The 15,442-nt window shown below is 38.9% G+C and overlaps 1 protein-coding gene across 2 annotated transcripts in view; it reads right to left on the bottom strand.

The window, feature by feature from the left end:
* Positions 1-12,611, bottom strand: part of LOC5566203 (ABC transporter G family member 23) — a 242,732-nt gene extending 230,121 nt beyond the window's left edge. Inside the window, exon 1 of one of the 2 annotated variants that reach the window (XM_021854602.1) lies at positions 11,694-12,611. In XM_021854602.1, coding sequence (XP_021710294.1) covers positions 11,694-11,869 — 176 coding nt within the window. In that variant the 5' untranslated portion in view covers positions 11,870-12,611. The remainder of the gene's footprint in view (positions 1-11,693) is intronic. The other variant, XM_021854595.1, reaches the window with a different exon arrangement.
* Positions 12,612-15,442: the final 2,831 nt, after the last annotated feature.

Raw genomic sequence — 15,442 nt, 5'->3', positions numbered from 1 at the left:
ACATACAAAAGTGATTATACCTGTAAGAAACATGAAAAAACAAAATCGAATGATTTACGTACAGTATACGCTGAAATCTTCAAAACTTAACTACGATCACTATCGTAGAAGTGATTGTAACATTTCAAAAATGCTAATAATATTACACAAAAAAATAAATTCGAATAAAAAACATTAAATGTTTTCAGTTACAATTACAATAGTTCTGACATGTAGTGTCATATTATAAAAAAAAAAACAATTTACGCCGTCTTCAGCCTAAGGCTGCACAGACTGAACATAACTAACATTAGACAACGGACACACGGAACGACTACTGGACCAGTGATTTTTTTCCGCTTGACGAAAAGTTTTGTCCGGCAGGGGCGGGAATCGAACTTACACTTCGTAGCATAATATGCCTAAATGATTGACGCCGCTAAATGCACGGCTACAAAGCCCAATTAAAATTCTTTCTTCAGCATTCGTTTCGCTTAACCGTCTAACAGAAATTATTTTATTATTTTAGTAAGTTTCGCGTCCTGTACTATTAAAAATATCCGCATTATTGAAGATACCCCGTTTTACAATTCAAATAATTATCAGCTCCTGAGGAAATTTAAATTTCGATGGAGAAATTTTGAATGAGTTTCTGAAAAAAAAAAGAAATTCTTTTCGTTATTCCGATAATCTGATATAAATTCATGAACTCATGGATTAGGTTTTGGTGTTGATTCCAAAAGAATCTTAGAGAGACAGTTCACTGAAAGTTGGCATGTTTTATTGCCTTCTTTGACTTCTTCCTTTAAATCTTGGGTTGTGCACACACGGGTAGAAATCAGAATCCAAAAACAAGATTATGACTCATGATATCATGAGTCTAGTGTGTTTTCATCTTATCAAAATACACCATGATTTGGACTCATGAAATCATGGGTCAGATTGCCGTAACGCAACACACGCGTTAGTTTTTTGTTGCTGATTGCTCGGAATCATGATTCAAGTGCCAAAGTGCTGAGTCGCACATCCGTTTATGATCAACAAAATAAAAAATAAATAAAATAGCATACATTGAGATTCGAGCCAAGAATCTTCCGATCGAAAGCCACGTACTCCACCACTCAACCGCTTCGTTACCTTGAATTAGGAGTGATCAATACGAATGAGATGAAGCAAAGTGCGCCGCTTAGTGTTTTCACACTGGATCTTACGCTTATGAGGAATCATGATTATGACTCCAGGAACCATGAGTTGTGATCCTGATATTATGATCTAACCAATTTATGAATTTCATGATTTGTAAATCTTGGTGTGGGGATCAGATTTTTATCCGTGCAACGGTCAGATTAACGTATTTTGGCCAAAATCATATTCACTTGTTCTTGAGTGTGAAAAAGGATATGAATTTAAAAAAAATCACTAGCATTTTGCCAACACACAACTATATTTAGGTATTCAACATTTCAAAAATGTGAAATCATCAGAAAACACCTAAAAGTTTTAATTACGTTTACTTGAGTTATGATGGTTTTTCTCGCTCTGCCCTTCGAATGTGCGGTTTTCCAGTGACAGTTGATGACAGGTTCCCTTGACCTTTGGTAGTTCGCAATCTAAGCCAGCTGTCTCCTCTCTCTCAGCTGATAATTAATGTAATTTCGAATTTTTGATTTGAATGAAATTCAACAACAATTTTTAACATGTCCATGTATTGGCTCGCAAACTACGTGGGTGCTTGAAATTTTCTGTCAATTTGGCGACTTTTATCGTTAATGCTCTTTTTGATTTATTGTCACGGATTAACAAAATAAAGAGCTTTATTTACACGCTTGATTTATTATTGAGACTAGGGTAGGTGTACCAGTTATGGATATAGTGGTTCCCTATTTCGCCATACGTAATCATCAGTTTTGATAACTTTCACATTTTGAATGTTTTAACATCAAGATATATATCGTGAATCTAACTACTACAACTCACAGAAATGTTCAAAATTTGAAGACATTATCAAATTATGAACATTTTTGTGAGTTGTAGTAGTTAGATTTAAGATACATCTTGATGTTAAAACATTCATAAATATTCAAAATGTGAAAGTTATCAAAATTTCACATATGATCAAATAGGGCACCACTATGGCCATAACTTACTTTTTAAATAGAACCTATTACTTTTTAAATGGAACAAACCTGAAGTGTGTACATGAATTGGTTTTGAAGTTATAGTTGTTTGAGTTTTACAAATTAAGTTCGTCACAGTCCTTGATACATTTCTAGAAATTTTGTCTGCTACTTCTTGGCGGAATTGATAGAGGACTTTTAACAAAAAAAAAAATAAAACTCGCGTATTCATACCATTTTGAAGAATAAGACAGTTTATATAATTTAACCAGAAATCTTCCTAAATCTCGCAACAATAATGTGCTATATCCACGAATATTTTAAACAGAAACCCATTGAGCATAATATCCACCAAAAACATCATCAATAATCTTGTCAGAAATTAGTCTGTACACTTTTTTATATTAAACTAGTGGTCCCGGCAAACTTCGTCTTGCCATCAAGTAGGCTGTTGAAAAACGTCAAGAAATCCCCCATCCAAATTGCACCTTCATCTTCTCTCGTTTACCCCATTATTCCGGCGACTTTCCTGAACGTTTTCCTCGCACGAACACGTCGCATCCCTTGTTGAGGGGAACAGTGAAAAACTTGCGTCAATCCGTTGACCCGTTCTCGAGCCATTTCGTGACATACAAACACCACTCCATTTTTATTTATATAGATTTAGGGGAGGGATTATTAGAGTATGTTTAAAACTAAACTGTTAAAGTTTAAACACTTCACTTTTTGCAAAAAAAAAATACTAAAATCACTAGTAGTAGTGATTTTAATATTTTATTTTTTTTTTTTTTGCAAAAAGTGAAGTGTTAAAGTTCGATTTGCAGTTTTAGAAATTAGTCTATTTTTTCATTAAATGCTTTGCAAATTCTATTAACAGAGTTTTTTTTTTTAATTTAACGTATGAACCAGATTGCTATAGCAGTGACCTGGTGTTTACACGACAATTCATCATCAAACTCACAGATTGAACGGATAAAAAGACGTATGCGTTTGCAAATGACAACAGTAAAGAATTAATCAGAAAATCTCACCCAGTCAACTTTTGAATTTCAATCTCTAGCAATTGCACAGATTATTTGACCGAAATCGTTGGAAGATTCAAAAAAGCACCTGGGAACACAAAACCGCATTTTCTTTTGGTTACGTCAACCATGCAAACATGGGCAGTGTATTTCTCTATCAAAACACTCCTTTGAGTACCGTTTTGTCTCAAATTCCGAACAGACTCATATTCCGAACACTCGGCTTTTGTATGGCAATTGGGTTGAAATGTTTCACTGAAATGTGTCATTAAATTACAAGGAAATGGTAGTAAATTGTAATTCAGTTTTTAACGTCTTTCAATCTATTTTATAACTCGGCAGTAGTGATGATTCTCTAGTTCGAGACTAGTAAAACTAGCCCAGATAAATTTATTTACGAAAATATTCATGTGAATACGATTTATTCGTGCCGTTCGGAATTTGAATCAAGGTGTTCGGAATATGAGACAGAATGAACACAGTGTTCGGCATTTGAATCAAAATGGTGTTTCACACTTTTACGTAAAAACAACACTAAACAAGCTTTAATAAACAATTTTATTGGCACACCCAACAGCTAACAGTTAGACTTTCCGAAGAAACATTTGCATTTGAAGGCACTGTTGGCCTTAAGTGTTCGGAATATGAGTCAAAACGGTACATTCACATGATTCTTTGTTCATTTAGTTGAAAATAACATTTTTATGCAGCACTGTCTTTCATTATTTTAAACACACAATACAATTTGGACTTTTAAAGTATGTTTTGGACATCCGGCATGGCTTAGCATTGAAGATAAATTGTAAGATTTTTTTTGCTTATTATGCTGGCGCAAAACTGGACAAACAAATCGGACTTCGGAAAATTTCTGACGTCGACATTTTCTGTGTGCAACGTCTGCATGGATGAACAGATTGGTTTTAATTAATTATAGTCAGAATCAAGAAATTCTCGATGAACATACTTTCGATGCAAGTGCGAAACTGTTTTATCTTTCCAAATACTTTTTTAATTAGGTTGATAGTTTGATTCAAACAGGTATATTCCTTAGAAAATGGCACAGAGTGTACAAAATATATTGTTCTTTTTTTTTCTTCCATCCCTGTTCGGGTCCACGGTGACCAGTTATTTGATCTATTGTGACATACCCCGTATCCTTAGTGTATTGCATGTCTTATCACTCAATTTCCATTGAGAGACAATAAAGTATCAATTTCAATATTGTTCTTGTTCTGTTCCTTAAAAAAAAATCTGAAGGAATCAAGTATATTTTAAACGTTCCGCTAGTGCACCTAAAGGAAAACAACTAAAACATGGTGATAAAAACATGAAATATGTTATCTTAAGGTAACACGGGAGACCGTGTTATTTTCCCTATCTTTTGTCTTTCTCTAACAATTACCATCAAAACTGCAGAAACAAATCTAGAGTTTTAGTGAACCGATGAGGCTGAACATTTAATGGGTTGTTGTGCACTAGTGTGGGACAAAATTTATATTCTCGCTCCAGTCAACTTTTTGGATTGCATTTAGATCCAATACCAACTGTGCAAAATTTCAGCTCGATTGGAGAAACTATATTTTAGCGCCAGCCGTTCAAAGTTTGTATGGGATTTACTATGGGAAAACTTACTTTTGCAAAGAAAAATCGTCAGAGGTCGCCCATTGACCTCTATAAAAATTTTGAACACAGACCTCGATAGTTATTTCTACGATGAAGAATATTGCTGAAAACCGCGAAACAATCCGACACTTGTAAAAAAAAGTTATTCAATGAAAACCTTTTGGCAAGGCGACGTTGATTAACACGTAAAGGATTAACAATAATAACAAAATCGGGCAAAACTTCCGAATAGTCTATGCTTAATAACTTTTTTCACAAGCATCGGATTGCTTTACGATCTTCGGCAATGATGTTCATCGTAGAAATACCTATCGAGATTTGTATTCAGAATTTTTATAGAGGTCAATGGGCGACCTCTGACGATTTTTCTTTGCAAAAGTAAGTTTTCCCATAGTAAATCCCATACAAACTTTGAACGGCTGGCGCTAAAATATAGTTTCTCCAATCGAGCTGAAATTTTGCACAGTTGGTATGGGACCTAAATGCAATCAAAAAAGTGGACTGGAGCGAGAATCTAAATTTTTCTTATAACTGTGTCCGAGGCTATTGTGCACTACATGTATAGAATAATAGTAAGCAATTCTTACTGAAACCGGCTCACTATTTACACTTAATCATTCAAAATGTTCGAATTTTCCCTTTTTTTTATTACCTTCGGTGCATTCGTGTCGAGTTTGAATTTATGCTTATTCTTATTCTTATTATTGGTCAAATTGATGGATCCTTCGGTGTTATAATTGAAACAGTTTTTGAGGACCCCTCGATTTTTCACAATTTTTGCCTCACTCAAACTGCCGCCATTCTGAAATTTCTTTAACAACTCCCTCCCAATAATATGGTTTTGGAAAGAGAAAACGTAGATTTTTCAGTATTTTTTGACAGATCATTTAAAATTCACCCAGCGACGAATGACTCTAGTTAAAACCTCTATAATAAATAATAATAGACTCAGTACCGCACTCGTACCTTCTCAAGGTACTGCAGTTGTATAAGGTAGACGGGAACGTCATCAGGCTGATGCAACACGCGATGGGGATGTGGAGCACATCCCTACACATTACCGACGGTACAGCTGTGTTACGGTCCAGGACTCTCAGCATCAGGAGGGGGATTTTTCAAGGCGATACCTTTAGTCCGCTGTGGTTTTGCCTGGCCATGAACCCCCTCAGCAAAGCACTCAACCAATGCAACTATGGCTACCAACTGAAAAGTGGGGAAAGGAGCACAAGAGTTACCCACACCTTCTATATGGACGACCTGAAGCTATTTGCGGAATCAGTGCAGAGGCTGCATCAGCTGTTGCAGCTAGTTACGACATTCAGTAACGACATCCGGATGGAGTTTGGTATTGACAAATGCAGGTCAATTCATCTACGTCGGGGTCAAGTTATGGATGCCAGCTGTTTCCGCGTCAACGAGCAGGAGGAGATTCGGAATATGGTTGAAGGCGAAACGTATAAATACCTCGGATTCCTGCAACTTAGAGGTATTCGCCACACGATGATCAAGAAGGAGCTGCAGGAAAAGTTTTTGTCACGTGTCAACTGTATTCTGAAGAGCTTTCTGTCTGCCGGCAACAAGGTGAAGGCGATCAACACGTTTGCTGTGCCCCTGTTGAGGTATAGTTTCGGGGTGGTAAAGTGGACCAAGACTGACTTGGAGGCGATAGAACGAGCAGTACGAGTGGCGTTCACCAAGCACCGAATGCGCCACCCAAAATCGCCCATTGAGAGAGTCACCCTGCCACGTGCAGCAGGAGGAAGAGGCGTCACCGATATCCAGGCACTATGTGTCTCCCAGATCCAGCAGCTGCGGGCATATTTCGTAGAAAGCCAGAACCGCCACGAAATTTACCGCACTGTATGCGAAGCTGACCACGGCTTCAGCGCCCTGCATCTGGCGCAGGAGGATTACCAGCTGAACTGCGACATCAAAACCGTCGATGAGATGATCGCAATGTGGAAGCAGAAGGAGTTGCATGGAACGCACCCCCATCAACTGGAGCTCGAGCACATCGATAAGGTGGCGTCAAACACGTGGCTGGTGCGGAGTGACCTCTTCTCAGCAACAGAAGGTTTCATGGTAGCCATCCAGGACCGGGTAATTGCGACGAAGAACTATCGGCACTACATATTGCACGAAGACGTGGAGGACCGCTGTAGGAAGTGCAATTCAGTAGGGGAGACTATCGAGCATGTCGTTGCCGGCTGTTCAGTACTAGCTCGATCAGCCTACCTCGATCGTCACAACGAAGTTGCCAAGATTGTGCATCAACAGCTTGCCCTTAAGCACAACTTGGTGGATCGATTTGTGCCCTACTACAAGTACCTGCCTGACCCAGTTCTGGAAAATAGTTGCATAAAGCTGTACTGGGATCGCGAGATCATAACGGACGTCCTCATCCGTGCCAACCGCCCCGACATTGTAGTCTACGACAAAAGGATGAAACGAGTTACACTCATCGACATCGCTGTACCGCTGGACCACAATGTCCAATCAACGTTCTCTAACAAGATAGCGAAGTACCACGACTTGGCGGAGGAGTTGAAGCAGATGTGGCACCTAGAGGACGTCCGTATAGTTCCGGTAGTCCTCTCAGCGACCGAAATTGTCCCGAAATCTCTCCTAAGGTCCCTAGACGAGCTGGAATTGAAGAAGGACCTACACAGCATCCAAAAAGCGGTGATTCTTGGAACCTGCAGCATAGTTAGACGGTTCCTGAACCACCACAACTGAGAAGCTCATCCAGCAGACTCATTAGGATAAGTTAAACCGACCAATGAGATCCACAGAGCCCAATCCCCTTTGGCATACAGATTGCCCGGGGTAGGTGAAAGTTTCCAGCATTTTTTGCTGAGAAGTGCCAAAACTCTATAATAATAATAATAATAATAATAATAATAATAATAATAATAATAATAATAATAATAATAATAATAATAATAATAATAATAATAATAATAATAATAATAATAATAATAATAATAATAATAATAATAATAATAATAATAATAATAATAATAATAATAATAATAATAATAATAATAATAATAATATTATAATAATAATAATAATAATAATAATAATAATAATAATAAAGATCAGGTCATCGTAGATGCAGTCATTGTAGGGCAAGCTACCCAAAAGCAAAGGAACCTGAGTATGGCGTACATCGACTACAAAAAGGCATACGACTCAGTACCGCACTCGTACCTTCTCAAGGTACTGCAGTTGTATAAGGTAGACGGGAACGTCATCAGGCTGATGCAACACGCGATGGGGATGTGGAGCACATCCCTACACATTACCGACGGTACAGCTGTGTTACGGTCCAGGACTCTCAGCATCAGGAGGGGGATTTTTCAAGGCGATACCTTTAGTCCGCTGTGGTTTTGCCTGGCCATGAACCCCCTCAGCAAAGCACTCAACCAATGCAACTATGGCTACCAACTGAAAAGTGGGGAAAGGAGCACAAGAGTTACCCACACCTTCTATATGGACGACCTGAAGCTATTTGCGGAATCAGGCTGCATCAGCTGTTGCAGCTAGTTACGACATTCAGTAACGACATCCGGATGGAGTTTGGTATTGACAAATGCAGGTCAATTCATCTACGTCGGGGTCAAGTTATGGATGCCAGCTGTTTCCGCGTCAACGAGCAGGAGGAGATTCGGAATATGGTTGAAGGCGAAACGTATAAATACCTTGGATTCCTGCAACTTAGAGGTATTCGCCACACAATGATCAAGAAAGAGCTGCAGGAAAAGTTTTTGTCACGTGTCAACTGTATTCTGAAGAGCTTTCTATCTGCCGGCAACAAGGTGAAGGCGATCAACACGTTTGCTGTGCCCCTGTTGACGTATAGTTTCGGGGTGGTAAAGTGGACCAAGACTGACTTGGAGGCGATAGAACGAGCAGTACGAGTGGCGTTCACCAAGCACCGAATGCGCCACCCAAAATCGTCCATTGAGAGAGTCACCCTGCCACGTGCAGCAGGAGGAAGAGGCGTCACCGATATCCAGGCACTATGTGTCTCCCAGATCCAGCAGCTGCGGGCATATTTCGTAGAAAGCCAGAACCGCCACGAAATTTACCGCACTGTATGCGAAGCTGACCACGGCTTCAGCGCCCTGCATCTGGCGCAGGAGGATTACCAGCTGAACTGCGACATCAAAACCGTCGATGAGATGATCGCAATGTGGAAGCAGAAGGAGTTGCATGGAACGCACCCCCATCAACTGGAGCTCGAGCACATCGATAAGGTGGCGTCAAACACGTGGCTGGTGCGGGGTGACCTCTTCTCAGAAACAGAAGGTTTCATGGTAGCCATCCAGGACCGGGTAATTGCGACGAAGAACTATCGGCACTACATATTGCACGAAGACGTGGAGGACCGCTGTAGGAAGTGCAATTCAGTAGGGGAGACTATCGAGCATGTCGTTGCCGGCTGTTCAGTACTAGCTGGATCAGCCTACCTCGATCGTCACAACGAAGTTGCCAAGATTGTGCATCAACAGCTTGCCCTTAAGCACAACTTGGTGGATCGATTTGTGCCCTACTACAAGTACCTGCCTGACCTGGTTCTGGAAAATAGTTGCATAAAGCTGTACTGGGATCGCGAGATCATAACGGACGTCCTCATCCGTGCCAACCGCCCCGACATTGTAGTCTACGACAAAGGATGAAACGAGTTACACTCATCGACATCGCTGTACCGCTGGACCACAATGTCCAATCAACGTTCTCTAACAAGATAGCGAAGTACCACGACTTGGCGGAGGAGTTGAAGCAGATGTGGCACCTAGAGGACGTCCGTATAGTTCCGGTAGTCCTCTCAGCGACCGGAATGGTCCCGAAATCTCTCCTAAGGTCCCTAGACGAGCTGGAATTGAAGAAGGACCTACACAGCATCCAAAAAGCGGTGATTCTTGGAATCTGCAGCATAGTTAGACGGTTCCTAAACCACCACAACTGAGAAGCTCATCCAGCAGACTCATTAGGATAAGTTAAACCGACCAATGAGATCCACAGAGCCTAATCCCCTTTGGCATACAGATTGCCCGGGGTAGGTGAAAGTTTCCAGCATTTTTTTGCTGAGAAGTGCCAAAACTCTATAATAATAATAAAAATAATAATAATAATAATAATAATAATAAATTATTCACCGTAGTTCGGTAGTTTTGTTTGTATTGAGCTGTCAAAACCTGTTGAATTACCGAATAATCGGTGTTCGTTCTTATAAATTACTGATCTGTTCGGTAATTTTATTTACCGAACACGTATAGCCTGAATGAGTGTGTATGTTTTTTTTTATCAAAGCTATGTGCGATTTTGTAAAACATTTCTTATCACGTTGGTGCAATTTGCAGTCTATTGCGATTGACACTCGGTGTCATGTATTTGAATTGTATAAAAATTTCTCTACGATTACATGAGAAATTACAAACATTGGTGCTAGAGGTCATCCAAAAATGACGTCAGTAATTTTGGGTAATGGAGCTATGTTTTAGCATGGTTCCTATAATGGTGCAAGGCGGCATTCACAAATTACGTAACGCTCTAGGGGGAGGGGGGGAGTAGGCTCATGCGTTACGGCTCACACAAAAATTTAAAATTTTTCATACAAAAAGCGTTACGGAGGGGGGAGGGAGGTGGTTTAAATTTTCCAATTTTAGCGTAACGTAATAAATGGACGCTGCCCAATCCATTGATTTCTTTTTAGACCCTCCACTATGGATACTGATGCACAACTATAGGTATAATGAAGTAAATTTTTTAAACAAAATCATTATTCAATTTCATGGATATTATTCGAATGCTTGTATCATTTTTTACATCGTGCATCATAGAAACATATCACCTAGTCAACCTACCAATCATAATTGATGCATTTTCAGAGAAATCCAAAACATTAGTAGGTACTGATAATTGACCATGCATTGGAAATCTTACCTCATCCTCGATCTGTTGTTAAATTATCCCAGGGACTACGAAACATCCAGGACATACTTTTAATAATAAAAGTATGTTAAGGTGAAACATCTCGGAATCCAAAAATGGCCGTCACAATGGCCGACTTGTACCCCTACTCGCGTTTTCAAAGGCACAAAACTGGAGAAATAGTTGGAAAACGTTTCTGATCTCCTTATTTTAAGCTTTCTGCTAGTGCACAAAGCCAAAATAAAAAGTTCACTGTTGTTGGATGCTTTCTTCGCGAGATTTGTGCCTTTGAAGTTTCAGTGCAATCTTAGAAGTTGATTCCAAACTGTTTCACCTTAAGCATGTAGGTTCGTAAATCAACAAGGGTTTCGCATGTTCCTTGTATACCTGCAATTGCCAATCTTTGAAGAGTTAGTAATTCAGCGATCCCTAACCCATTTTTTATTACTTGTGTCACGTTTCGTTTTAACTAAGCTCCACGTTTTTTTTTAACTTATGCAAGATAATGATAAGAATGATTGTCGAATCCGACGACTTTTAAAACCGATTAAAAGGACTAAATACTACAAGTTCTTGGATTACCAGATCCCTAGGATGAAAAATGGATGATCGTAACGCGTAACCAAGTAAAGGTGATCTACCTGTGTTACGGGATTACAATGGTTTCCCTGACGAGTTTTTCTCGGCCAAATTTTTTCAAACTTTGCAATAAGTAACACTTCAATACAACACATATTGTGACCAAATATGAAAAAAAAACTCTGCCGAAGTGAATCAAAAGCACCAAGAATGGGATCCGGCTCCCTATACGTTTTCAACTTTCTCCTGGTCAAGTAGTATGAAATGACCATTAAACATGATTGATTTATTTTATGAACACGTTCATAGCCTGCTCTAACATGTAGATATAATATTATATTGTAGCCAGTTAAATCAATAGAATTTTGTTGTAGTCTTGATTTGCTTGTTACTCTATATTAATAGTCCCACAGAGTTTTAGTGTTAAACTTACGTGACAACGGGTGAATCTGCAGTCCAGCTAAACATTCGATTGATTCGACGTTTGTCCACCTCTACCGGAACGGATACCGGTTGCTGAGGTCCCACTGCTGCAACAGCGCCAGTGGAAATGACCGCTATTGCACCCTCCCTAGGGTCACCGGTATTTCCACCTACTGGGGCCATCATTGTTTACAACCGATTGAATGAAATTCAAACTTTTTTGACGCGTTCCCTTTGGGTTGTGTCTTCGTTTTTACCACCACACCACAATCACTTGCAAACGAATGCAGCAACGCGTGCCAACAATTGAAACTTGGTATTTTCCACACTAATCTTTTTCCTCTTTCTATTTTAGCACACTAGACTTGGGTACACTATTGGACACCGTAGCACCGTGAGTGAAATGGAGAAAAGGTTAGGCCCGCCAACAAGGGAAAGCGATTGAGTTCGCTTCTTGAATTCACTTTTGCTGTTTGTTTTGCAGACTACGCTGACCGTCACCTTCCGTATAGTTGACTACGCGTGACTCGATGACCACCAGCGCGTTGAACTGAACTTATCAAGTCTTGCGTAGTAGGTTCACTCAATCAAAAGATTTCGATTTCAGGAAGGAACCCGTGAATCAAAGAGAAAGAAGCAATAATAGCTCTCTCGCTGTATTCCTACTGCAACCAATGTAAGTAGTACTACTGGCACATATTTGGCACATCAACCTCGATCTGTTTTGGTAGCAGCTTAAAACGCTGAGCTTTGTTGGTGGTTTCTGCTTGGAAAAAACTGCCTTGCTAGACACAACAATGATTGGCCTAGGCACAACTTGCAGAACTTAATCGCCGAATACCGTTTGCAAACTAGCTTAACTGGGCGCACTCAATTTGTCGTTTGTCCGTTCGCGATGGGTCACGCTTGGAGACTGGATCCACTTTAACGCACTCAAGTGGCAACAGTCAGTAAGAGCAGGTTGTGGACTCTCTCGAAACCAGAGATCTGCAACTGGTAGTCTGCGGGCCACGTCATGAAGTATTGAGTTACTAACATGATGTTTTTGTACAAAACACATGGAAATACCCATCATATCCCTCATACAATCTCATACCATTGTATCAATAAATAATAACTATAGGTATTCTGTTGCCTACAGTATTGCAGAATGGCTGGTTAATCGACCAGCCTAAAAACCTGGAAAATCACAACGTGCTTAAGGGTTCAGTCGTTCGCAATCACATGGGTTTAATTTAATAATTATTATTGTGTATTGGCAATATTTTGGCTAGATTTATTCGAAATATTATTCTGACTTAGAAATAATAGGTAGTGACGTCCCTCTCATGTTTTTATTTTTATTAGCACCCTTTTCGATTGAAGTGATCAAAGCCATATTCTTTATCTTTATATTATTTATATTATATTTTTCTTCATATTCTTTATCAAGGTTGATTTCGGCTTAATTCTGGCTGATCCACATATACAGTCACTCCGCAGTTATGGATAGCACACATATATGGATCAAAGTTGGCTTAAACGGAGAATATCTCATCAAATAGAGTTGCAATTACGCAGAACAAATTTTATCTACGTGAACCATAAATCTGTACAGCATTGCAAGCAATCATAACATCTTCTAGCAAATTTTATTCGTCCGTATGAAATAAAATGTCTTCCGTTTTCATAGAATCGTTGATTCATAACTGTGGGCATCAGTTATAAATCAACGATAAGACGATTCCGAAAGAAACGCCGAAAAGTAAAAACACATCATTCGTTTACTTCACAGATAAATTGCTTTTATATTGTTCTGATCCATAATATGAGTTGATTTGATCCATAATAAAGACCCTCGTGTTCCACTGATCCACATATGTGGGATGGACAACGTTTGAAATTCCTATCGTAATCGACACTTCTTCGTGAATAGGCGCGTTTTTTTATGTGTATTCTCGAAAACAACTATATTCGGCATTGCCTGGCGGGAAATTTTGATTTGTACAAGGTCACAATGATTTGTAACCATATTTTATTCTAAAAAAAACCCTTAGCTGATCCATAAGTGTGGGGTGACTGTATGGTTCAGTGTTGAATTAAACACGAGTGAAGTATGATTTAACTAACTTCACAATCGATTAATGTGGGGTTTTAAACATTTTTCATGTTGATTGCAAAAAAAATGTCAATCATAGAAGATAAGGTGGTTCCAAAAAACGCCAAACGTGTTTTCGCTCATGCACCATTCATTTACCTCGCAGATAATAGATATAATAATAATAATAATAATAATAATATAATATAACAATAATATGATAATAGATATCTGCTTTTTTGTTATCGCTAAATGCTAATGACACGTTCACTCGAATGCTTATAAACTTGAGCGACGCACGATTTGTTTTGATCGTTAAATGGAAAGTCTCCATGCAAGCCTTGACGGAACCTGTGCTTGATGCTCTGGAGTGATCACATTAGTTATCATGGCATTTTTCAAACATAAATCGTAAATTTCTCCAGAGAAGCTATGGCAGAACCTGTTCTATGTTGCTTTGGCGGAATTTGTGCCAGGTGCTTTGAAACCGAAATTATCCTCGTTTATTAACATGTTCTATCCTATATTCTATATCTGTCCTATAATCCTATATTCTATATTAACATGGAACTGCAGTAGCCAAATCAATTAATAATAAACTGATGCTTCATTTATTACCGAGTTCCCTCGAATTCATGAAGATTGAGACATCGCACGGTTTGTTTTGGGCATAAAACGGAAATGTTCGCAAGGAGGTCCTAGCGAAACCCGTTTCAGGTGCTATGGAGTGGCCAAATCTGTTGATATTTAGTTTATTTCTCCTTTATTGGCATGTCCTTTCAAATTCACGAGGATTGAGAAGTCGCACGGTATGTTTTGGATGACTACGGTGTTCCAGAACGCTCCACTAATTCAAATTATGTTTATATTATGACAATCGATCATTATCTTACGTTTTACATAAAAACTTCGGTGTTATAACTGCAATAAAAAAAAATAATTACACTTCCAAAATTTGGCACCTTCGTGACCCCAGTACAACCCGGAATATCTCCGGTATGGTTCTGAATTCAGCATGACAAGTAATTAGTACCTTTTTAAAGTCAGCTGAAGGTGGTAAAAAAAAAATGGAAATTGACGAAATGGAAGCTATTTGAAAATGCCATGTCGGCGGTTGGTAAGGTAAACGTTAAATTCAATGTGACGGTAAATTACGTCGTTTGTAATTTTAGTTTGCAATTTCTCATCGTAAAAGGCTGTTTTCTATCACGCCAATCTGTCGTGAAACGGCCTACTTTCCTGCACTTCAGTTGAGTAATGATTATTACGCAATGCTTTTGCATTACGCAACTGTTTTAAGTTAGGTAATGGATCATAAAACAACAATTTTAAGAAATTGTGAAATAATGGTGTATGCATTCCGATCTTTTTCTTCTTGACATTACGTCCCAATGGGACAGAGCCTGCTTCTCAGCTTTTTAGAAGACCACTTGAGCTTATCAGAAATCATCTCATGGTGCATTCACCATTATTTTGCATTTCATTAATTGCAAATGAAAACTCATTTGTATGAAAATTTCGGTACATGTGCCATGAGGCTCACCGTCGTACTTCGGTTGCTTAGCATTGGCATTATTATAAAAAAACGTACATGGAAAACGACGAAAAATTTCACCAGAATTTAGTAATAGAAGCTGATTTTGTTGCCGAATGGAGTATTATTTGGGAAAATCTTCCTATCA

The sequence above is a fragment of the Aedes aegypti genome, chromosome 1, assembly GCF_002204515.2.
Source record: "Aedes aegypti strain LVP_AGWG chromosome 1, AaegL5.0 Primary Assembly, whole genome shotgun sequence".
Lineage (NCBI taxonomy): Eukaryota > Metazoa > Arthropoda > Insecta > Diptera > Culicidae > Aedes > Aedes aegypti.
This window is presented reverse-complemented; position numbering and strand designations above follow the sequence as displayed.